This window comes from Porites lutea, chromosome 4 (genome assembly GCF_958299795.1).
Source record: "Porites lutea chromosome 4, jaPorLute2.1, whole genome shotgun sequence".
Taxonomy (NCBI): domain Eukaryota; kingdom Metazoa; phylum Cnidaria; class Anthozoa; order Scleractinia; family Poritidae; genus Porites; species Porites lutea.
Genome location: NC_133204.1, coordinates 9,108,924 through 9,132,313, shown reverse-complemented (window position 1 = coordinate 9,132,313; position 23,390 = coordinate 9,108,924). Strand labels below are relative to the sequence as shown.

General features: G+C 36.7%; 1 protein-coding gene across 2 annotated transcripts; it reads left to right on the top strand.

The window, feature by feature from the left end:
• The first annotated feature begins 559 nt into the window (after window positions 1–559).
• LOC140935697 (FHF complex subunit HOOK interacting protein 2A-like) lies at window positions 560–23,359 on the top strand. Of its 2 annotated transcripts, XM_073385268.1 has the most exons (21): window positions 561–700; window positions 833–911; window positions 1,031–1,131; window positions 3,745–3,813; window positions 4,375–4,479; window positions 5,229–5,351; window positions 8,753–8,884; window positions 10,781–10,891; window positions 12,121–12,203; window positions 12,748–12,862; window positions 14,130–14,206; window positions 14,576–14,655; window positions 15,474–15,586; window positions 16,322–16,632; window positions 17,762–17,852; window positions 18,216–18,279; window positions 18,997–19,079; window positions 19,848–19,988; window positions 20,739–20,848; window positions 22,083–22,137; window positions 22,523–23,359. In XM_073385268.1, the coding sequence occupies exons 1-21, from the start codon at window positions 656–658 to the stop codon at window positions 22,574–22,576; spliced, it is 2,142 nt and encodes a 713-aa protein (XP_073241369.1). In that variant the 5' UTR covers window positions 561–655; the 3' UTR covers window positions 22,577–23,359. The 2 variants fall into 2 exon arrangements, with proteins under 2 accessions (XP_073241370.1, XP_073241369.1); XM_073385269.1 differs by lacking the exon at window positions 833–911 and having other exon boundaries at window positions 560–700.
• The last annotated feature ends 31 nt before the right edge of the window (window positions 23,360–23,390 follow it).

Below are 23,390 nucleotides of genomic sequence, written 5' to 3'. Positions count from 1 at the left end.
CAGCGATTTCCGCCGCTTTGCACGAGACTTCTTTTCGTAGTAAATACGCTTACAGTGTTTCTCAGTTTTTGTTATATTTATAAAGATTTTGTTCGACAACTGAAGGCGTTTCCACCGTCCATCTGTCATTTTTGTGCCTGTGAATTTCCCCGGGGTGGGGGCATTTGATCACCTGAATGGACCCCAGTGTGGGGAATTTGAACGGCATTTTGGCCCGGATAGGGAGGAATTTGAACAACAATTTTCAAAAAAGTCAAATGCCCGGGGGGTTGCCCGGGGGGGGCATGTTGAAGCTTCGATTTGACCGATACAGTAAAGCTAGACTTTAATCCTTTTTTGCCGCCAAAAAGCCGGCGCTTTTTGCTACTAGTGGGCTAAAACATATAGCCTAGTAGTAGCTCAACCAATCAGAACGCAGCATTGATAATAGACCACTAGATGGATTTTACTAAAGTAAGATTTTACATTTTTCAGCTTGCTCCTGATGCTCCTCAGCGCTCTGTACGCATTGCGTTCCTAGAATACTCGTGCGACCGACTGAACATGCGCAAACAGCTGAATTCAAAATGGCGCTCAAATGGCGCAGACAAGAGAAAGTGGTTTACAGCTTTTATAGCTACAATATTTTTTAATTCCTCCTACAGGTTCGGTAGAAATGTTTCATAAAATAAGATCTTTTATCCATGAGGCTGTAGAAGCGGTGAGTTTTTTTATTTTTACCATTTACAGAGATCATTCGCTAAAATTCTATTTTCTGGATCTCAGTTGTGAGGATTTCCTGACTGCAAATTTCTTAAATATTCAAAATAAGTTGTTATAATAAACATTTCAGCTTGCTCCTGATGTCCCTCTACAAGAAACGTTTGTATTCCATTGGAAAGCTATCACTAATTATTTTATAGAGGCCACAGGTAACGTTAAAATCAATGTTGATATGTAGTACAAGTACATGTAGCTCGTTCTTTGTTTATTTACACATGCTTACGTGTTTAATTGTTTTACCTATGCATATAAATTTCGTGTCTGGCAGATGAGAAAGTTCCCGTACAGTCCACTAATATTCCATATCACCTGGAACAAATGTTGGACATTTTACGACATGAAGAAGATGACCAGAATGGTGGTGCAACGGTAATCTTTTAACAATGTATTTTTAATTCCAAAATGAAAGTGCCGGTGGTAATTTTATTTCTGTTTATCTCGTAGGTATCTTTTATCTTTAATTTGGCTCATGCATGTGCTATAAAATGTAAAAGTAATGCTTATTTATCATTAATCACTTCCACCATATGGTGTAGAACACACAACAGAGCGGGGCTCCAATTTGAGTGTGTCCTTACAGATAACCCAACCGGCCCAGGAGAGGTTGGCTACACCACCAGGATCTACATCCTAGAAAGTCTTACTGTTTGCAGATGTCATTGAAAAGGCAGTACTTTCTCATCAGTTATTTAAAGACCCCGAGTGTTGGTCCGGCTGGGGTTTGAAACCACGACCTCCCACTCAGCAGACTGGAGCTCTGCCAACTGAACTAACCAGGCAGCGGTTATGCTATATGGCTTAGTGCTAACACTCTTCCTTCTTTTTCATTTCATGTCATGCAGCCTTGTGTTTCATTATCTACAGTGTATTCCTGTCCTTATAATACCGGGTATACCGTATTTATTCGATTAACCGCCCTGGGTGCTTATTAAATTGTTGGACCTTGAGAGTGGGCGCTTATTCGAGGCTGGGCACTTATTAAATTTTCACCATTTTCAGCAAGTGTAGTATGTTTATTTTGCAACAAAACGCGAAGAAGTATCAAAGCAAGGTTTCTGTATAATACTCTGAAGAAAACTTCGTCCTCGGGGAAGTCTCTTATTAGAATTTATTCACTCAAGTGGTTGGGGTGGGGGTGAGCGCTTATTTGAGTTTGATTGGGAGGAGGAGGGGGTGGGTGCTTATTCGGGGCTGGGCGCTTATTAACTTTTTCTGCCTTTAGGATGGGCGCTTATTCGAGGTGGGTGCTAATGCGTGGTTGGGTGCCTATTCGAATAAATACAGTAATTTGGAAGGGCTAGAATTTTTATTGTCAAAGTTCCCAGCACCTACTGACTGTAGAAAATATTATGTCACTCAAGCTCACTGGTAATGCTGACAGACATGGGTTATTGGGCTGTTAAACATTGATTGTCTGCATGTCCCCAGGAGGGAGGAGGTTTTCAAGAGTCACTTCTGAAAGGGAAAGACTCGTATTTTTTGGACTGAGTTGTTTGAAAGACAATTAGCACAATTCCACAGTTAGTTACCGTGACAACTCATATAATCTGTTTGCTACGGTGGTCCACTAGTTCCACTGCCTCACATTTTAAAGCAACTCTGTGTCTACATAAAAACTCATCTGCACCATGCATTTGTTCCTCTTTTTCATACAAGTAATAAGCCAATTGTTTATAAACTGACCTCGTCCGTTAAGCCTTCTCCGTAGAAACACGCATCAAGGATTGAAAGTTCTTGTTTTCTGATAGGCTATTGAATGTAACCAATCACAGAGCATTTCGATTCTCTTCTGTTTGAAGCTAGAAGTGTGATTTTAAGGAACACATTTTGTGAAAATTTTAGCATTTTCTTTTATAAAGAGTTGGAGGAGTTTCCTAAACAAGTGTGCACAAAGATTCCTTACACTCCCTCTATAAAGTTGGCCATCATCAAAATTATTGCAGGAAATGGCGGGGAAGACCCAGCAGAGGAGTACCTTGATTTCATGGCGGTCTTTTCGTTTTCCAATTTGGTGCCCTAACGGAAAGACCCTGAAGACGATTGATGGGTATGGTGTGGTGGAGAATGGAGGTTTTTTAGGGGGGAGAGGGGGTGAGTGGCAGGCAGTGGTTGCAGGAATAGGGCTTGAGTAGGTTCATTTCTACAGGGAATCATTTTTGTATGATTTTGTATGGAAGAGGTTCGTCTCCAGGGAAAAAAGTGTGTTTCCATGAAAAAGGCTCATTTTTGTATAGGAGGCATATTTCTAAGGATGAGGGATTTTTCTACAGAGGAGGCGTGTTTCTACAGTGGAGACTTATTTTACGGCAGAGGTTGCGTACAATTCTACAGAGCGGGCTTATTTCTGCGAAAAGGTCAAATCAAAAGCAATCGGCTTATTGCTTGTATGAAAAAAGAGGAACCAATGTGTGGCGCAGATGAGTGTTTATGTACAGACAGCGTTGTTTTAAAATGTGAAGCAGTGGTGCTAGCGGGCCACTGCTTCCTCGTCAAACCAGGATTAGAGCGAACCAGGTTTTAAACAGCTCAGTTGTGAAGGGTAAAATTCAGTTGTGACTCAATAGGGGTGAGATTGTTCTTGGTGCTCAGATAGTAGAGCGCAGGCAGAAAATTGACAAGGAAAATAAAACAAGGGGAGACTATGTAGGGAAAAGGGGAGGGAAGGTTCCTTCGATCTAGCCCCAGTCTTCTCTCGTTTTCCCCCCTTGTTTTCCCTGTGCATGGTCTAACTCGCTCCCCACGATCTAAATGCTGTACTCTGCTATCTGAACACAAGGAACAGGCTAGAGGTAGGAAGATAAATGATATAGGAATGACTGATAAAATGAATGGCGATCTTAATGTCATGAGCAATAGCTTGAAAATTGGTGTTTTACTAGCTAGACTGCTTCTAGACCTCCAGTTCAATTTCTGATCCAGCCTATTCCTTCTTTATGAGCTGGTAAAATAAGCTTATGTGAAATTTTTATGTCTAAATTATAGGGGCCTTGTTTGGAGTACTTGTTGCAGCATAAAATTTTAGACACCCTTCACACACTTGGAAGAGCAGATGTAAGAGTTAACTTTGTTTCCAAATACTTAAACAATATGTGAAAAAATTCAGAAATTTCTTGAGCAGAACTATTAGTAGATATTAATTTTATCCTCATAAATTAATTACAGTAATGTATTGCTTAAATTTCATTACATAGGATATTACAGAATTATAAATGTTTATGGTCTCTCCGTTCCATGGTCAGGTCATCCCAAGCCAGATCATTGCATTTTATTGGAAAAGAATAGATGGTTCCACAGTTTCAGTATAAAACTCGATATCAAGTGTGCTTTTTGGTCTTCTTGGCTTGGAGAACAAGGTATATGCATGAGTAATGCTCTTGTTTCTGCTTGCCGTGACTTAAACTTGTAAAAAGTTCTGACTATAGTATTGTGGAACGATCTGACTATTAAGGGGAATGGTCTGACTATGGAACAAAGTGACCTCTCCAGATACCCAAATAAAATGTAAAATGAAGGCATCTTCTGGTTTACAGTGTACATTTTTATTAAATTGTATTATTTGATTTAATTTTTATTGTACAGCGTTTACTTTTATGATATCTTGTTCTTTCTTAGTGTCCACCTGGAATGAAGCAACAGGTGTTATTGTTTTTCGCAAATTTGCTGGCGAAAATGAAACAGCCTCTTCTACCACACATCAGTGTGTACCGACCTGTTCATGTAAGTAATCATGGTAGATATCAATAATTATTACTGCTATATTTAACCTTAGGTTACAACAACGTGATGTCAGATAACCCAGGGCTAACTAAGGAACCTATCATTTACAACATTTTCGTAATCGTCAAAGCAACTTCTCAGCTGTCAAAGTTTTGTCTTTGAATCAAGCACCAAGAATGCTCATCTTGATTTGTGAACGATGTTGTCTTGAGCATACATGTAATCATTTCTGGTTATAACTTTAAGTGCTGTGAAGAAATTTGATCTTTGTTTGCTAGTACTTGCTACTCCCTTATATTACATTTTATTTCGCTTGAGTATTTATTACAACATTTAGGTCAGTTATTATAACTGACCTAAATTAAGGGATGATAGTGAGTTCAGGACAATGTAATTTCCCTTAATGTAAGCGTGATTGTAAAAGAACTTTGAAGTTTGTAATTTAAAGTAATCCATACTCCCCCATGGAGGGCTTAAAGGTTTGGCCTGTTCCCCACTCAACCCTTCATCCTTTTCTTTTAAAGATTTATATATCGTTATGACCTTGCTCCCTGTTGAAATTTCCATGACTCTCCATCCATACAGGGATTTTCTGAGACACTCAATATAATTTGCTTGGGACAAGAGAGAATGCTTAAAGTATAATTATTTTGTGAAGTCCAATTGTACTTGCAGTTTTAACAGCGTGATATTTTGTTTGTCAGGCTTCAGTTTTTGCTTTACTGCTCTATCTAACTTTTTTGCCTCAGAGATTAATCAGATTATGTGGAGAAGTCAAGGCTGCCCCATCTGAGAATGAAGAAATCCAGTTTCTGTGTGTTGTGTGTGCAAAATTACGACAAGATCCATACTTGGTGAACTTTTTCCTTGAGGTGGGTCACTGCATGCTGTGCTGATTATGACACTTTGTCTATTTGTTTGTTTATGTGTGTTTACAATGTGAACCAATCACCTTTAATGTAATACCGTCCCACCTCCACTAATGGCGACTTCTCCACATCTGCCACCTTTACAGTGGCCACTTTTTTGGTGAATAGTTCCTACACTGACCCTTCTTTAAATGGCCACTTTCTTGGCCAAGCTACATAATATTACTTTTACAAATCTGAGTTTGAAATCATTTTACTGGTAACCGTCTTTCTCAAAGCCTTTGTCAATAATATTACTGTAAAAATGAAGTTAATTTTATTGTACAAGTTAACATTAATATTGTAATGGAGATTACTTTATCCATACATACGTATTGTGCATATTGAGCTTACTTTCAGTCGTTCATATTGCTCCAATAAACAAAGTTAATTTTATTTAATTTCAAACAGCAATCAATTGCTTTGTTTTTATGAATAACAAATAATGCTGTCCTTGTGCCATAATTCATTCAATAAAATTTAACTGTCATACATGTAATTTCATTTTGTAATAATACATTATTTATCTTGTTCTTAACCAATAAAACTTATCATCTTCATAGAAATACAGCTTAAATTAAATACCTCATTACTTGAATTTTTGGCGACATGTTATTTTACCAATTTTGAAAAATCCTTATAATTGGCACTTTGATTTTGCGAGTTTTCATAACTTTAGAACATAAGACACTCAATTTTCACAAATTTACAAAATGAAACTTTGGTGAATTAAGATAGGTGTAGAACATTTATGTGATAAAATTATAAATGTCAATAGCTTCGATTCATTTCAATCAAAATCATCAACATTCTGAAACTTAATTTTGAACAAAACAAATGAAGCTGCAGCCATAATGTCATATGTTATGCTGTCCTCACTCACTTTTAGGTACAATATCACACAAAGTCGGTGATACACATCATAATCAACCATCAAATAGTATACATGTATGTGTGTGAAACAGACCAGATGGCTGAATTTCATATTTTACTCAATTATTTTAATTTAGCGACAATTTAAATTTAGCAATCATTTTTAGAAAAGTCACTAAATCAAAGTGTCGCTAAAATTTTATGTAATAAGGTAGCCGTATGCATTCCAGGCAGAGAACATTAAACATCCTGATTTGTTGTTCACTTTTTTGTTTTCAGTCATTTCCATTCCGTACCTCTATGTGTGTACTTCCACTCTCACTTTGCATTGTTTGGAAATTCAATGCATATCCTATTGAATTTTCTTTTTATCTTCAATTTCAATTAAGAGTGAACTTGCTTGTCCCTACACATTCATCCCTCTTGGTTTTACAGTGATTCAGCCTTCTTGAAAAACAATAATGTATCTTTCACAAGCAGTCACTTCCTCCAAATAATCATTGTCACTTTCATACAGGTTAGTCATCAACAGTCCTATATTTAGGGCTACACTGACCCACAGAGGGTCATATTCAACCTACACATGACTTGACCTGCCCTGTTCCTTTTCAATCCAATCATTAGGTTGAGACTTTCATTCATGACATCAACACCATCTGGTACATGTATTTGAGAAGTGGTGAATCTGATCACCTTATTATTTAAGATGGAATCCATCAGGAAATTGAGTAATTTTAATTTTCAGTTGACAAAAACCTTGTACCAGAATAATTTAATCAATATCGTATTCTTTTTTACATTTTTCAAGAGCTATAGATATACCAATAATTAGTTAACTGTAATAACACCAAAGACTATTTCTCATGGGAGCCCGAGAAAATAAATGTCATTAATTTCACAAGAATTGTGAAAACACAGGTAAAATTCTGAAAATTTCATGTGCACAGTAAGGTGTCATTTTTGTCAAATCTGACATTTGTTTTCTCGGGGTTTTAATAGAAAATTTTTGTTGGTGTTATTAAAGATAACTAATTACATCTATAGCCCTTTAAAAATATAAAAAAGAATGCAATGTTGTTTAAATTGTTCTGGTACAAGGTTTTTGTCCACTGAAAATTAATATTACTCAATTTCCTAATGCATTCCATCTTAATCTGGTGTCAACTGTGTTCTCTTTTCCTGTTATTAGACCAACTCTGCTAGAACTATCCATGTCTTGCCATCTGGTGAGCCACTGGTATGGACCTAATCTTTGTCAATGCTCTTTGTCTATACTATTTGTCTACCTCTGCCAATTTTTGCCTCATCCATGGTGGCAAAAATTAATGTTTCTCACCTTTAACCACTTGGTTTTCTCGAAATTGTAGTTATAGTTTTGAAAGGCATGTTACATTATCTCTACCAGAACAGTGAAAATTTTTCACAGTGATAAAATGTGATAAAAAAATGTGACAGTGATATATCTGTGTTACCCTAAAAAAATGAAAAGGACAGCTGATTTTGAGCCCATTGAAACATTCAAACAAGCTATTCATGTCATGACTGTGTTTAGTACCATTAATAAATTGTCACTTTCAAGAGTACTTAAGACATCATCAGCTACTGCACTATGCCATCATGTGCATTTAGTGCATGTCTGTATAGCCTGAGAAAACAGCTGACATTTTGCAATGCCGTCACCAATGTCTGTGGAAATTGCACAGAAATTCCATACTGATGATGTGTCACTATCCAGATCTGGATAGTGCTTCTGATTGGTTGAAGCAAATTTCCTTAGCAGCATGCCCAATCAGAAGCACCACCCGACATCTGTGACAATAACATGTACAGCAGTTCTGAAGAGTAAAAAAAAAAACAATAATAAAATTATTGCCCTGCACTTGCCTAGAGTAACACTGAAACTGGGTTATGTTATTCAAATAGACTACAGCTTAGGTTAAGAGACTGCATTTTACTATCATTTTTCTAATCTTGTTTATAAAATTCTAATTTAATTTATAAAAATCAATAAATAAAAGAACCAACCTGAAGAAATCAGAATATATGTCAAACTACTGACAAATGTTAACAAGTAAGCTAAACTAATGTTAATTCTCCTGAAAGTATTATTAGTTTTCTTAATATTTTGGATAATGCTCTCCCCTTGATTAAAATTCTGCTGCAGTTAGTTGTATACTGATGCTATCCCTAAAATAACATTTAGTGTTCACCTATAGCTATAACAGCTGAGTTATCAGATGTGTAAAGCCATTCCTGTTTTTTTTTTTTTTAATTCCAGCCTTCTGCAAGGATTAACTATTAAAAGGAGTTGCCAGTGCTTACACTGTGTCTGGCAAAATATGTTGCATGGTGCATAATTTATGTTTACTTTAGAGTAAAAGAACTGTCTATCACTCTTCAAGCATTAATTGCTCGGACTACAATAGGAGATACTACAGGAAAATACCAGTACAAATTAATTAAAGCATTTGTTTTTTAAACTAATGTTTTAGTCACTAGGCACAAGTCCATCAGGTACCCATTCACCGTTGGAAGAGTTGCACCCTCCACCTGTTAAAGCCCAAGGACGTGACAAGCCAGATTATACCTTGGTGAATTCTCTCCTTAACTTATCCAAGAGTGAGGTGATTTACACTGGATGTTCTTTTTGGGTTTTGGCCTTGGGCTATTATACTTTAAGGTGGCTCCGTAATTAATACAAGAGCATTTTGCTGTGACAAATTTTCAGTCATAACTTTTTGGTTTTTAACGCGATGGCTGCGAAACTTTGCAAAAAGCAACAGATATCATTCGGCAATAATACGAAATATTCCGATTTCATTGATGGTAAATATTTCTTGAGAAATTAGCGCTTAAAAGAACCCTACTGTTCAAAGAAAATCGCGTCTAGTAAAAAAATTTGCTGATATTTTCTAGTGAAATTTCTGGTATCGGCTTTAATTGATACAATAAATATGCCAGAGGAATTTCAGAAAAATCGTTGGAGCAGAAGTCCGTAACTAAAAGTCGCTCAAAATTCAGCTGTGAAACTGTTTTGGAATTTCAAAAATAAATTACTATCAGGTAGATGGAGCCACCAGTTTGAATTTTCGGGACAAGTAAATTCAACGTTTGCTCATTCTTAAAACAAAAGCCGATTGCCTATCGTGCTATTCTTTAAAAGGTACTTTTTAGTTTTAGAAGCACTATAAATTGCTCCCAACCTTGGTCTGAAGTAGAATGACTTGTTCTTCGACAGTTTTAAAATATCCCTTGGCAGTTTTGGCTCAAACTCCCGCTGCATACATTTTGATGTATTGCAGTGCATTTTCAACGACTTTTACTGCTGTTCGTTGCTTCCAACTCAGGAAAAAAGTATTGAGATTGGACGCTACCTCGTATCAGAGCTCAGAAAGAACTGTCCAGCACCTTTGTTTATGACTACAAAATGAGCACGAGCGGCAGTTCTGCGAGGAATTCGCACCTCAACCAGGGGGGACGAACGACAATGATGACCATGCCTGTAAACCGAATAACATCACAGTGCAAAATAAAATTATCCCTAAAATACTGCCCGTGACTAAATTTACAACTCTGAAATTTTTGTCACTCCTTCCTTCAATGAATGGGTATTTTTTTCTTGATTATTATGTTTTGCTCTGCAATACATGTTTATACGGATGGGTTCACATACATGGGTATCATTGTCATTCGTCCCCCCTAGCTGAGGTGCGAATTCCTCGCAGAGCTGCCGCTCGTGCTCATTTTCTGGTCATAAACAAAGGTGCTGGACAGTTCTATCTGAGCTTCGATACAAGGTAGCTTACAATCCCAATACCTTTTTCCCAAATTGGAAACAACGTACAGCAGGAAAAGCCGTTGAGGATGCATTGCAATACATCAAGATGTATGTAGCGGGAGTTTGAACCAAAACTGCCAAGGGATATTTTGAAAGTGTCGAGGAACAAGTCATTCGACGTCAGAGCAAAGTTTGGAGCAATTTATAGTGCTTGTAAACTGAAAAGTACCTTTTAAAGAATAGCACGATAGGTAATCGGCTTCTGTTTTCAGAATTAGCAAACACTGAATTTACTTGTCCCGAAAATTGAAACTGGTGTCTCCTTCTTCCTGATAGTAATTTATTTTTAAAATTCCAAAACAATTTCAGAGCTGAATTTTGAGTGACTTTTAGTTACGGACTTCTGCTCCAACGATTTTTCTGAAATTCCTCTGGCATATTTATTATATCAATTAAAGCCGATACCAGAAATTTCAGTAAAAAATATCAGCAAAATTGTTTACTAGACGCGATTTTCTTTGAACAGTAGGGTCCTTTTAAGCGCTAATTTCTCAAGAAATATTTACCAGCAATGAAATCGGAATATTTCGTATTATTGCCAAATGATATCTGTTGTTTTTTGCAAAGTTTCGCAGCCATCGCGTTGAAATCGAAAAAGTTATGACGGAAAATTTGTCACAGCTAAATGCTCTTGTATTAATTACGGAGCCACCTTAACTGATTCTTGTTTTTTTCCCTGCAGGACAGTAGAATTGCTGTGAAGGCATGCGAAGGACTATTGCTTTGTGCATCTCTTCCTGAAGACCATGCAGCCACTGTGATTATCCTTTATACTCCATTCTGTGAAGTTATGGTTAGTATCCAGCTGATGTTACTGTATTACCTTCACCAGTCTTGCAAAACACTTGATTAAGAAGAAAGTTCTGGAGTAAAAGTAAATGGTATTAACTCAAGAATTCATTTGCTCTGTCTTAGGTCAGGGTGCAAAGAAAGTCAGTTTTACACCTTGCCATTCAGGCAAGCTGTAGTTAGAATGCACTAGCCGAAAAGTCATTTTGACTAGCCCGATGATGAGCAGGGTTGATAACAGTTCTTTTGTGATTATAATTCCTTAAAAAGTTTCAATTGCCAGGCAGGCAAGTTAAGAACAGAATTCACTAGCCCAATAGTAAAATCCACTAGGCCTGGGCTATCCAACACGACTTTCTTTACACACTGTAGGTGCACTGTTTGCATCTGTAACCCACCCTGCAAGCTGAGCCTTGATCCTTTTGTCTTCTTGGTCAAGGAGGAGAAAAGGTGTCTCTGCCTGAATTGTGTCAAGCCTTTGAAGTTGCCGCAGCCCAAACTTCTGGATTAGTCAATCTTGTTCTCTCTCGTCAAACTAGTTTTTTTGAGTAAAAGCATCCATTTATTGATAAACCGATGGTCATAACCATGCCTGCTGAGGCAAGCGCACAGCTATTAGGTCTGGGTTCAAAACTGTATCCTAGCAACATTCCACACACGCTTAACAAAGTTTTTACCTGATTTATGCAGAGTCTTTCTCGAGAATGCTGAAATCAAACAAGCGTAAAAAAGGCTCTGCTGGCAGGAGGCATGTCTGTAACCCTGTCAGAGTGACAGACAATAATTTGGTTGTAGCTTTGGTTGTAGCTAAAAGCACAATGGAAGGGATCTATAGACATTTTTGTCACTATAATAGTGAAACTGTATTCTGATATATGATTTTTATTAGTTTAATGCATCCCTAGTTCACTAAAATAAGTGGAGCTTACATGTAAGCACAGTCCAAACCTGAGTTATTCAAAAGGTGGATAATGCTAACCAGTGGATAAAGCATGTTGGTTTTCCTAAATCCACTGAATAGTGATTTATGTGGTAAACAGTCTTACCTAACCTTCACCCAGGCCTGTGGTTTGAACTTGTTAGCCACCATAGCTTTGTAAGTAACAAGTTTTGTCTACTAGCAAGATTTAGTACTTTCAGTGGCTTTTTTTTGTCTTTAGGTCACAGAAAAAGCTGAGTTCTATTAAAGCAATATTAAATCTGATCACTGACATTTCATTTATGTTTTTATAGTCAGACAGATTGAAAGTGTTATTTGAACATTTACCCCAGAATATGGAGCCAATAGATATATCAGCTATTGCTGCCAAGTGGGGGTATGTTTGGTTTACTTAGTATGGTAACCAATGGATAAAGTTTAATGGAAGAGGTTTAGGCATTCTAGAATCAATTTTGGAGTTATTGGTTTCTAAGAAGAGCCTCAGAAGTAGAAGATCATGGGCTTGTTAATGGATTGATTCATTGATTTTTTCGACTGACCAAGTGACTGGTCAATTAATTGCTAGTGATTTAGCGATTGATTGATTGATTGATTGATCAATCAATCAATTGATTGATTGATTGTTTAATCAACATTGATAAGTAACTATAGATCTGATCTTTGGCAAACACTTTGAATTTCACCCAATCTCTTAAGTGTTATTTACAGGAACTTAACTTGCCTGGATTATCTGGGGTCTTTTGAGGCACATAGTGTATAAGTTTTAAGACCATAAAAACCCAAGTTAGCATGTAGTAATTACTAATCTGTGATAGTTGTCAGTACTCTCACCATTATTCAACACATACTGTGGGTAAAGAACTCCACTAGCACAACAGGGTTTATCTGATTGAGAAATTTACTGTACCATTGTTCCACAGGCTTGATCATCAGAGCGATGATGAAGATGTGCTGTCATTTCCTGGAAAGAGGCAGTTAATTTCCTTTCTCTCCTGGTTGGATTATGTTGATCAGCTCTCAAAAGAAGCACACAAGGTGTGTTTCTGTGTGTACTAAGTTAATTGTTATCATTTAAAAGCTTTTTTAAGCAATAAAATGGGCCAAGCTGTTCCAAGTCTGGTTATTTCTTATCCAGACTTAACTCTTTAAGCTCTAATGTCCACATACAAACTCATCATACCGATTTCCATGTACATATTTCCTTTTATAAAATAACTAAGATAGTACGCACGCTCTGATTGGCGTATTTGCATGAGAGTATGTAAACATGGTTGTGACGTCAAGATGTTTTGCTTTTCGTGTGCTAATCATGCAAGCACAAATTTGAAAAAGGTTTTGAGTTGAAAAACTCCACAAATTTACTTTATTTACCCATTTCCTTGTCGATTGAAACTTGAAAAATCTTTAGAAACATGCTGTGTCAATTTTTTTTTGCCTGAGCTGATATTTTAAGCGAAAAAAACCCGTATTTTGGAAGGCATCTTTTTTGCAAAAGAAAGACTGATTGCGCGTGCAAGCTTCGTGTACAAGACTTCGCTACTGGTAAGAATTTATCTTTTAATCAATGCTCTAAACAAGAGAGTTTTGCTTTTTTTTCTCAGGAAAGTTATTTTATAAAAGCAATAGAAAACTTTTTTCCTGTGTTTGCATATCCTGATATAAACACTCCAGGGGTTGGGAGAATTCTTGACAGTTATGCAAACCCAAGACGAACTATCTCAATTTCTCCCAACCCCTCTCGTGTTTATATCAGGCTACGCAAACACGGAAAATGTTTCCTTTTTCTTAAACAGAATTAGTCAACATTATTTTTCCAAAGATCAAGGGCAAGGCATTTTTCCTTTGGTGATTCCTAACTCTCATAACCTTTGTCTTGAAAATAATATTGATGTTGGTCACTCTTAGGACTTAACCCTCTAAGCCTCAATATTCAAAGTATAAATTTTCCAGACTGATCTCCACATATTTCCTTAAAGAATAAGTTGAGAGAATTTGTTTGCTGATCAAAGCTATTCCCATCAGGTGGTCATTTTATTAACTCTCACAACATTTCTCTTGATTATGTAATGATATTGTTAGGAGATAATTGACTTTGGTCAGTCTTGGGACCTAAAGGGTTAAAGGGTTAAATGTAGGGTGTGAAGTGAAGTGAAGTGACACCTTTATTTCAAGAGGGTAACACTTAACAGTTTGGATGTAAACAGAGACTCTATAAGTGGTGCAGGGATATTTTTAGTATTAAAAGAAATCAAAGTCTACTCTCCACTCTCCTGATGTCTGTCTCCTTTTCCCTTTTCCATAGCTTGTAGCCAAAGCTCTTGCTGTAGGAGTGAGGGAAAGATTTCTTCAACCAGTTATTGAACCTGGTCTCTTTCAACAGTAAGTTGTGATTATCATGGCCTGTAAAAATACAGAAGGAGAATGAAGAAAATAATAATAGTAATAAAATTAATCTTTAACAAGGAGGTCTACATCAAAAAGGGGTTTACAGAAGGGTCCTAAAAATCATGAAGTTAAAAACTTAAACCATGTTAAATGATAAGTTTGCCTATACTTAGCAAAGCACATTCTAAGCCATTCAATTTGGCCAAGGCTATAGCCTAGATAAAAAATAGTAATTTCGTCAACCTTATGGGTCTTTGCATATCCTCTGTTTACCTTCAGTGATAGTCATAGACTGAAATATATTATTATATTTGAATAATGTCTGATTGACTGCCAGCCCTGACGTATGTCTTACAATTTTAGGTCAGAACTAGGTGTTATTACAATAACAGCATTATTAAGAAGATGCATACAGGCGGTTACCTCACCACAGCTACTGCAAGGTGTGTGTATCTTTGGTTGATGACCATTGAGTATTATTTTAGTTGCGTACAGTGCACTGTAATCACTTACTCAATAATGATTGAAACAATTCGAGTAACTTACCTTCAAAAATGAAAATGTTTCCCATAATACAGTTGACTCCCGATAACTCGAACCTCGTGCTATCTCACACCAAAATCGATTTCTCCTGGATTTCCTTCATACATTCACTGCAGTTTTACCCACGGTACCTTGAACCCATGATAACTCGAACCTCTTGCTAACTCGAAGTAATTTTTGTTTCCCTTCAGATCGGTTCTTTGTAATTTAACCCTTGATAACTCAAACCATGTTTGAAGCATGTGACAAGTTGGAAATTAAAAACAGTGTACTGAAGTCCTAAACATTCAATTTATTCCCAGTCATTTTCTTCGAACTCCCAATAACTTGAACTGCCATAGCCTGCATGGCTGGTGGGATTAGGCTAATTTGTTTTTCGGTGGCAGAGCCTCATTAAGATTGAGAGCAAGTCAGATTCAAAACTCATAAGAAATGTAGTAGGAGGTGATTTTCCCTTGCGGCTTCCCCACTTGCTTTGTATCAAGAAGGTACCCCGGGCACAACAATCCCGCCAGCTACACAGGCTAGAACTGCCGATAAGTCGAACTTTTTTCGATTTCCCTTGAAGTTATCAAGAGTCAACTGTATTTATGTTCAGTTGCTTGTGTGCCCTGTAACCTGCTGTTTTTTGTTAAGTTAACAAAACATTGAATCACCCTGACTCCGATTCAAAGGAACTTGAAACCTAATTTGTTATCCTTTAAATTATTTTCCCTAGAAATGTGCATCTTTCTCCTTGGTGAGGGGACAACACCAGAGGTTCCAACTCATGTAGGAGACCACAAATTAAGGCAAACACTAATCCAAAGATGTGATCACTTATCTGATGAGGTAATTGAATGAAGGAATCTTAAAATAAAGTGAATAACACAGAAGGTCCAAAGTTTGTATCATTTTGGTCACACCATTTTCATTTTTATAGAAATCGTTTCTGGGACATTACCTTCATACAATATTGTACATGGACAATGGTCTCCAATTTTACAGACATTTTAACTATTACCCTGTAAGCTTTCTATAAAATGTGGCTGACTATATTTATTTGTTTTTATTATTTTTTGATGTTTTTTCACTATATTTACAAACTGCAGTAATAGTTTTATAATAACTTTTAATTAAACTATTCATTACAGCAATTTGTAAATTATTCTAAAAACAATAAACTACTGCCAGAAAGATGTTTAATTTAGATGCAGTCACAGGATTCTTGTCCACACTGTCTATCTGAGCCACAACAGGAGAAATAATTAAGGCTAAAATAATCCCAGCTAAACTGATTTAAATTTATTTTTTGAAACTCACTTCTGAGTCCCAGCTATAATGCCAGTGCTCAATAAGACCTATCCTGATGCCTGTGGCAGGTATAGATTTTCCTGTCAGACAAGTATTTTTTATGCACAGAACTAGCCTGAAGAGCAAAGTCCCATGCAAGTCATCTTCAAACTAAATTGTAAATATATTAGACAAGGATGCAACTTCCCAGGGCAAGCAAAATTTGAGGACAAGTGTAAAATATTCAAATTCCTTCAAGCTTTATTAGTATTGACACTTAATTCTCTGTTGTAGATCAGCATAGAAACACTGAAGCTGTTCGAGACTCTACTCAACAAACCCTGTGATGTTATTTTGAATAATCTTGTGCTTCGGAATCTAAAAAGTAGGAAGTATTACACTACGCCCCCAGTGCCCAATGGAGATACTAGTGCTGCAAGCAATGGACCTGCAGTGGCTGATAAACTGGCACCTCCTTCCCCTCACACAGGATTCCCACCATCACCAACATCACCTTCAACTCCACCACTTACACCAGATGGTCTGGGTTCTCCACAGATTGTTGAAAATGTTGACAGAGATGAAGTGGAACAAGTTGTAAATAGGTACATGTACAAAATAATGTAAATTTTGGTGAACTACAACTTTCTTGTTGTCATGCTTTTGCTTCAGTACACTCGTATTATAACATTAATAGTATTGTAAATAATTTACATGCCTCTCGTTAGTCCCAGGTCAGCAGGGGCACCAAACGATTGTTTTCTGTATAATATCTGTTCAGAGAAGCAAATATGACCTAGAATTTTTATTGTTTGAAAATTGCTTAGAATTTCTAGATGACTGCTCCATTCATGTACAGTTTTTGAATCTTATCTAATTAATTTTCCATGATGTACTCTCTCCCCAGGTTAGGCTATTTTTTGTAGAAAAAGGAAACCTAAAATTTTTGGCTTCAAAAGTGTGATGGAGAGAAGAATCAGAAAAATTCTCACTTTCGTAAAACGTTAACTGGCATCTAAAATTTTCTGGAAAATAATACTGAAACCCTGGTAATTTCGAAAAGACTCAAGTTCCCTTAGGATGACAAAACAGACTCAAATTTTATAGGGCTGCTTAGAATGCATTAATTTCTAGAGATCTAAAAGTACTCTGGATAGTGTAAAAAGTGTTTTCAACGTTTTTATGAGGAGATGGAAAGGAGATGGTCATTGTAATTGAGAACCCTTGGATCAGCGTATTCTTAAGACTGTGTGTGTTTATGGCAGTGATTTTTCCAAAAACACCCATTTTATCTCCAAAATGACCTGTCTGAGCAACTAGTTCTGCTGTTTGGAAAGTGGCCTTAGCCTTAGCATGCGCTTACCGGTAAGAATTTACATATCGATAAAACTGTTATGATTCATGAGTCAATATAGCTTGTTTTTATCATGGATACAAGTTTTTGTTCACCTGTAAATTGATAGTGAGTATGCCAGAGTCATTTTACTGAAAAATGGAAAGAATAAACAAACTTTTCCATCCATCATGAAACACAAAACAACTGATTCAGCTACAAGAGTTCTTCAATGGCAAACCTTTGAATGGTGTGATTTGTAGGGGACGCATGCAAGTGACAGCACACTTGCAACTGAAAGGGAACACTCACTAAAAAATTATCAGTATTATGTGAATATTGTTGTATACTTTGTAGTTTAACTCATAAGAAACATTCTCTAAACTAGAGATGTCTATCAGTTTTATTTCCTTAGTACCTGATGAGATAAAGACATCAGCTTTAACAGGAGACACTGGTTATGACACTTACTTAAGAGATGCACATAGACAGGTACTGCTATACCCAAAAAAGCAAAATAAAATTATCCTTTTTACTACGATAGCTGTCACAGAGTAAAACCCCATTTACACGTGCTAAAAACAATCGGCATGGCACACCAAATTTTTGGCACCGTGCTGACGATTTTAAGGCACAGCATTCCCAATTTTCGACATGTAAACGTATCGGTCCCAAATGTAATGTGGCACCAGTGCTCAAAATTTTAGGGGTGCTGAGACTACCTCCCGGAGGTAGTCTCAGCACGGGTAAACGAGGTACAGTGCCAAAAATTTGGCGTGCCATGCCGATTTTTTGAGTGCGTGTAAATGGGGTTTAAGTATACAAATGACAGTGTTGAATGTTTGTTTTTCGTAGTGCAACCAACGTGCAATTCAGACCAGCACTTTTGAGTGGCCATCAACTCCAGTCCCACCTTCTGGTAAGACACTTCAGTATATCTTAAGCCTCAAAGTCCAAATAATACAGTCAAACCTGTGTACAACAGTCACCCTTGGGAAATGGCAAGGTGACAGTTATATACAGGATGACCGCTATATACAGATCAACTTTGCAGGAAATATAAGGCAACTGAAAATTTTGGGAAGTTGTCCAGTGACCATAATATACAGGGTGACTGCTATACACAGGGAAGTTATGTACAGGTTTGACTGTAGTTATCACATCAATTTTCACCCAGCAATATAACTACATAATCAAGACAAAAGGTTATGGAAATTTATAAAAAAAATCACCAAAAGGAAAATGCTTTCATTGATCTTAATCAAATTCTCCCAACTTATTCCTTAAGAAAATATAATTATGGAGATCTGTCTTGAGAATTTTTATTTGGGTAGTGGGGGGTTAAAACTATACAAATAAAAACTCAAAATACTATAAGTGAGAAGCGGTACTACACAATCAAGGAATTGCTATTTTAGTCACTTATTTCTGGGTTTCCCAAACATTCAACTTGTCCACTAAGAAGTTTACTTCTACGTCTTACCTGCTGCTCTCAAAGTGAGAAGCAACATAAAAACATGCAGTAGAAGACACATGTGGAAGCTTGTTAAGAGGAGTAAACATATTATATCCGGAATGTAGACATCACATGTTACTGTTCTTGGTCCAGATAACTGTGATTTATGTTCCACCTTAGATTTCGAGGACAGTAGAGAGGTATTCTATGAGGGTGCATTCTTAAACATGCTCTTTAAGAAACTACAGAGACTTCTAGATCAGGTTTGTAGTGATAAGTAATAAAATTTATTAATAAGTAATATAAATTTTTTTTCTGCCAAGCATTTCTTCCAGTTGCGTTTGGCATAACATATCTCAAGAGAGTTGCTTCACAAATTAAACCCAGCCAATAGGCAATATGTATGCAGTGGCCCAGCACTCATTGCTCCCTGCCTCTAGTGACATATTTTTGCAGAAGTCTCAGAACAATCTCGTATCGGCTGCTTTTTTTTCCTTTTTTTTATTGGTCATTTCATTTTGCTGGTTGAAGCACACTCAAAGTAAGTAACACTTTCTTGTTCCTTATCAGCAGGCTGCTTTTAAATTTGGGCAGATAAATGCTTTAATTGTGACATCTATCTTTTTGGGGTGTTCTTGTAAGTTAAACCTTTAAAATGTCAGAGATGCTGTACACTCGCAGTTTTAAACAACCTAACTCTTTCCCTTTGGACATTCTGAGAGTTTCAGCACCTCTTCCAGGCCCTCTTGAGTTGAATTAGTCTTAATTTCAAGACCCCTCATCTTGCATATTGAGGAGGAAGCCTTGTACCTGTTTGTATTTTACTACTGTATTGGTTTATTTTTGTGCTTTTCTTCATTGGTTTTGTAGCTCCAACCCATCTTTGAGTCATTTGTTACTTTTTCAGCTGTCTTTTGCTGTTCTGTGTTACTTGCTGGAATTTTACTCTTAAACAGAGGCCTCCTCTTCAAGAATCTCTGCTGAAGAAGTGTCACTCAACTCATTTTATGCTCTTTTAACTTCTATAACAGCCATATGATGTGAACCTACAAGTGACAAGTGTAATAGCACAATTGAGTCAGTTTAAACATCCCCAGCTCCAAGAGTTTCTTCTTAATGCTTCCTTGCCGTTGGCACCAGACTGTCGATCTCTGCACTCCACTCTTCAAAACGTGAGTTGCTTCAAAATAATTACAATCCACTGCTCTTCAGTGACTTTATTCTGTGTCAAGTATTTTACACATACATTTACTGTAAGGCCTGTAAAGCTTGGGTTCCTTATAATCTTCTGGATCATATATGCCTCAAGTAGAGATTGAAGGCAAACAAATCTGGATATATGAAAACACCAACACGACAGGAATCCCCCAAATTACCTTGCAAATTACCTGTTTTTTGTTTAGCCTGCGGACACAGACATATTTCCGGTCGTTGCTTCTCTCCACCTGAATCCACTCTCGGGTAGAGAGAAGCGACGACTGGAAATACGTCTGCGTCTGCGGGCTGTTTCCTTGGGCTAGCAATAAGTATTATCTGGAAAACACCTAGTATGATGCCACGAGGCCCAATTTTGACAATTAGGGTGAATCACTTGGATAGACCTGATGTCTGAATTTAGGCAGGTTTCCATATAATCATCCATGCCATCTAAAAAAATCAAGATGATTTAGACGACCTGGGGTTAATTTAATCAAACTTTTACGAGTGTATATAATTCACAAGTGTAGTCATTGTTTTAGAAAATGAAGTCAGTCGCTACACTTGTAAGATACACTTGTAAAAGTTTTACTAAAATGACCCCTGGTTTTAAGCAAACTACCGATAAGTCATTTTGAAAGAGGTTTGTTTTTTAACATCAAGAGTATAATTTGTCACCTTTCCTCAGTTTAATCATGAGGTTTATCTTTCACATGAACTTGCAGGTTGTACAAGATTTAAAAGGTAGAATACAAAGACTTCCAAATTTTCAACGGAATGTTGTGTCTGTAAGAAGGCAGTTAATGGGAATTGCAACATCACCAGAACACAAGAGGTATTACATATTAGTAAAATCCGACTATAAGGGTCTATTCTCAATGCTGCGTTCTGATTGGTTGAGCTACTTCTAGGCTATATGTTATAGCCCACTAGTAACGAAAAGCACCGACTTTGAAAACCAAAACAATGGCAGCTGAATTGCGTTTTGCTAGCTAAAGTTGTTTTGTCTCAATATTTTTTACCAACTAGTTGGATTTTACTAAAACAATTATTGCTGTCGCCCTCATGGCCTCTGAGCGAATAGCCCATTCAAGCTCGAGGAATAATTGTTAACTGTCATTACTTAGTAAGGCCTTGTCATAAGTAAAAGTAGCAATGTCATTACTTTTTTATGTTTATGTGTTTTGTTTTGTTTTTTAATTTAGGAGATCCTTTATAAAAACTAATTAACTTGAGGCTGTTTTAGTTTGAACTGTCAATATAACTGTAGATTCTTTGGGTGCAAATTCAGTTTCCAATGATATTACATTTTATATTTACAGAAATGAAAAAAGTGACTGTGGATTTCTAGAAGTAAATCATAAACCTAGAGATAGAGTGTTTTGGGTTCGTAATAAACTTACAGAAAGTCAGACAGAAGTTGCGTTGAAAGTCATTAAAGATGGGTCTTTTGCTGCTTGTATTTATGCAATATTTATGCACGAGCTTAAGAACTGGTCCCAGTTGTTCAGAAGGTGGATAGCACTATCCTAATATTTATCCACTGGATAGTGATTTACATGGTCGATAGTGCTATCCAGCCTTTGAACAACTGAGGCCTGATGGATAAAAGCAATGTCATGTGGTTTCTCAGGGGGCAAGCAAGTCATTACAAGAAATCGCGGTTGAGTGTGTTTATTGTAGTCAACAGAAAATGAATTTAACTTTTCATCTTAAAGACAATAATGGCAAATTATTGGTGAAAAGGATCATTATTACTTCTTTGGATGCAGTTAGTGACCATCAATGTCCTCACAGCAAACTGTAATATAAATCTTGTCTAAACTCGAACTGTACATTTTTCATGATGACTATTGATCATCATCTTGTTTTGATAGAATAAACAGACATGACCGCGATTACCCGTATTGGCAAATTTTCTCACTTCTTTACCCCGTGAAATACCACGTGACATTGCTTTTATCCCATTACTCCTAAAGCGCAGGCCAAGATGGTGCATGGGTAGCATGATCGTGAATAAGGTCCATTTACCAATAATATCTTAGTAACAAACCTGTTACTGTTTTCAGCCTTAGTGAAAGTAACCTTCTTGAAGCTGCAATAGTTTTAGAGGAATTTTGTAAGGTGAGAGACATTTTAAAACCGTAATCTAGCTGGGTGTAATAATTTTTGTTACAGTCAATGTGGAATTTCATTGTAGAAGATTACAGAATGAATTAATTATCTGCAACAAATCCCACAAGTAAAAGTATTAAAAATTTACTGGAGAAACTTTACCAATATTACACAAGAAAAGTTCAAATTATGATGGTGATGCTGTTAGAAGGTTTTCAAGTTAAAGTCACATTCCACAGATCACCATGCTATAGATAAACCAAACGTTTCTCCTAATATTACCATCTAAAATGCATGGAACTGTTCAGTTCAGAAAACCACAGTGACCTCTACTCTTAACTTGTGGTAAGTGGCCTGTAAAAGAAAAATAATAACTATTTATTGTATGTTACAGGAACTGGCTGCTATCGCATTCGTTAAAGCAACAGAAAGAGTGCAAGGTCGGTAACATCAACTATATGTACCAGAAGCTTATTTGGAAAACTTTATTAGCATGTAGAATTTACCAACAAGATGGATAGGAATGTGTTTCTGCAGTTTTGATTCAAGCAACACATCAGTCATAAGCAGAAGATGCCAAGAACTCCACACATGGAGGGTAATCTCTTCTCAAGAAAAGTTCTCAATTTGTTTGTGCTTTCAAGCAGCCATAGTCTCCCTCGCAGCCGTTTGTTGGGGAGGAGCATTGTGTGATGAGACAAAAATGGCGGCAGGACTGTTCCGTAGGTGACGGGTAGCGGGTGACGTGTAGCAGGGGGCGGGTGATGGGTGACAAATTGTCAGCCTGTCAAAAATAAAAATAATAAAAATAAACCAAAAAAAGAAAAAAAGATAATAAACATTACAAAAAGCGATATTTTAGCAATATTCTTCTACACGATATCGCATGCATGAGATAGCTTGAATTAAAGTAATATTTACCTTAAGAGCAGACAAGTAAGATCGCATTCCACTCGACATGTTTGAACAGTGTCTCAGATTTTTGACAGGTGCATTTGTTCTTTTGCTATAAGTGGGGATAAACATTACATTGCCCATGGAATAAATCTTTGCCAATTTGGTTCCCGACTTGTAGTTTAAAATGAACAAAAGGTCTATTTCGAGAAAACAAGGAAATTTTCCTGAGACTAAAACAACAAAGCTGTCAATGTTAATGCGTACCATTGTAAACCGAACAAGTAAAAACTTTACCAATCGGAACAAATTGTTTACCCTAGTTAACTAGAATACATTGAAAAAATACCTCGTATAAAGACATGTCG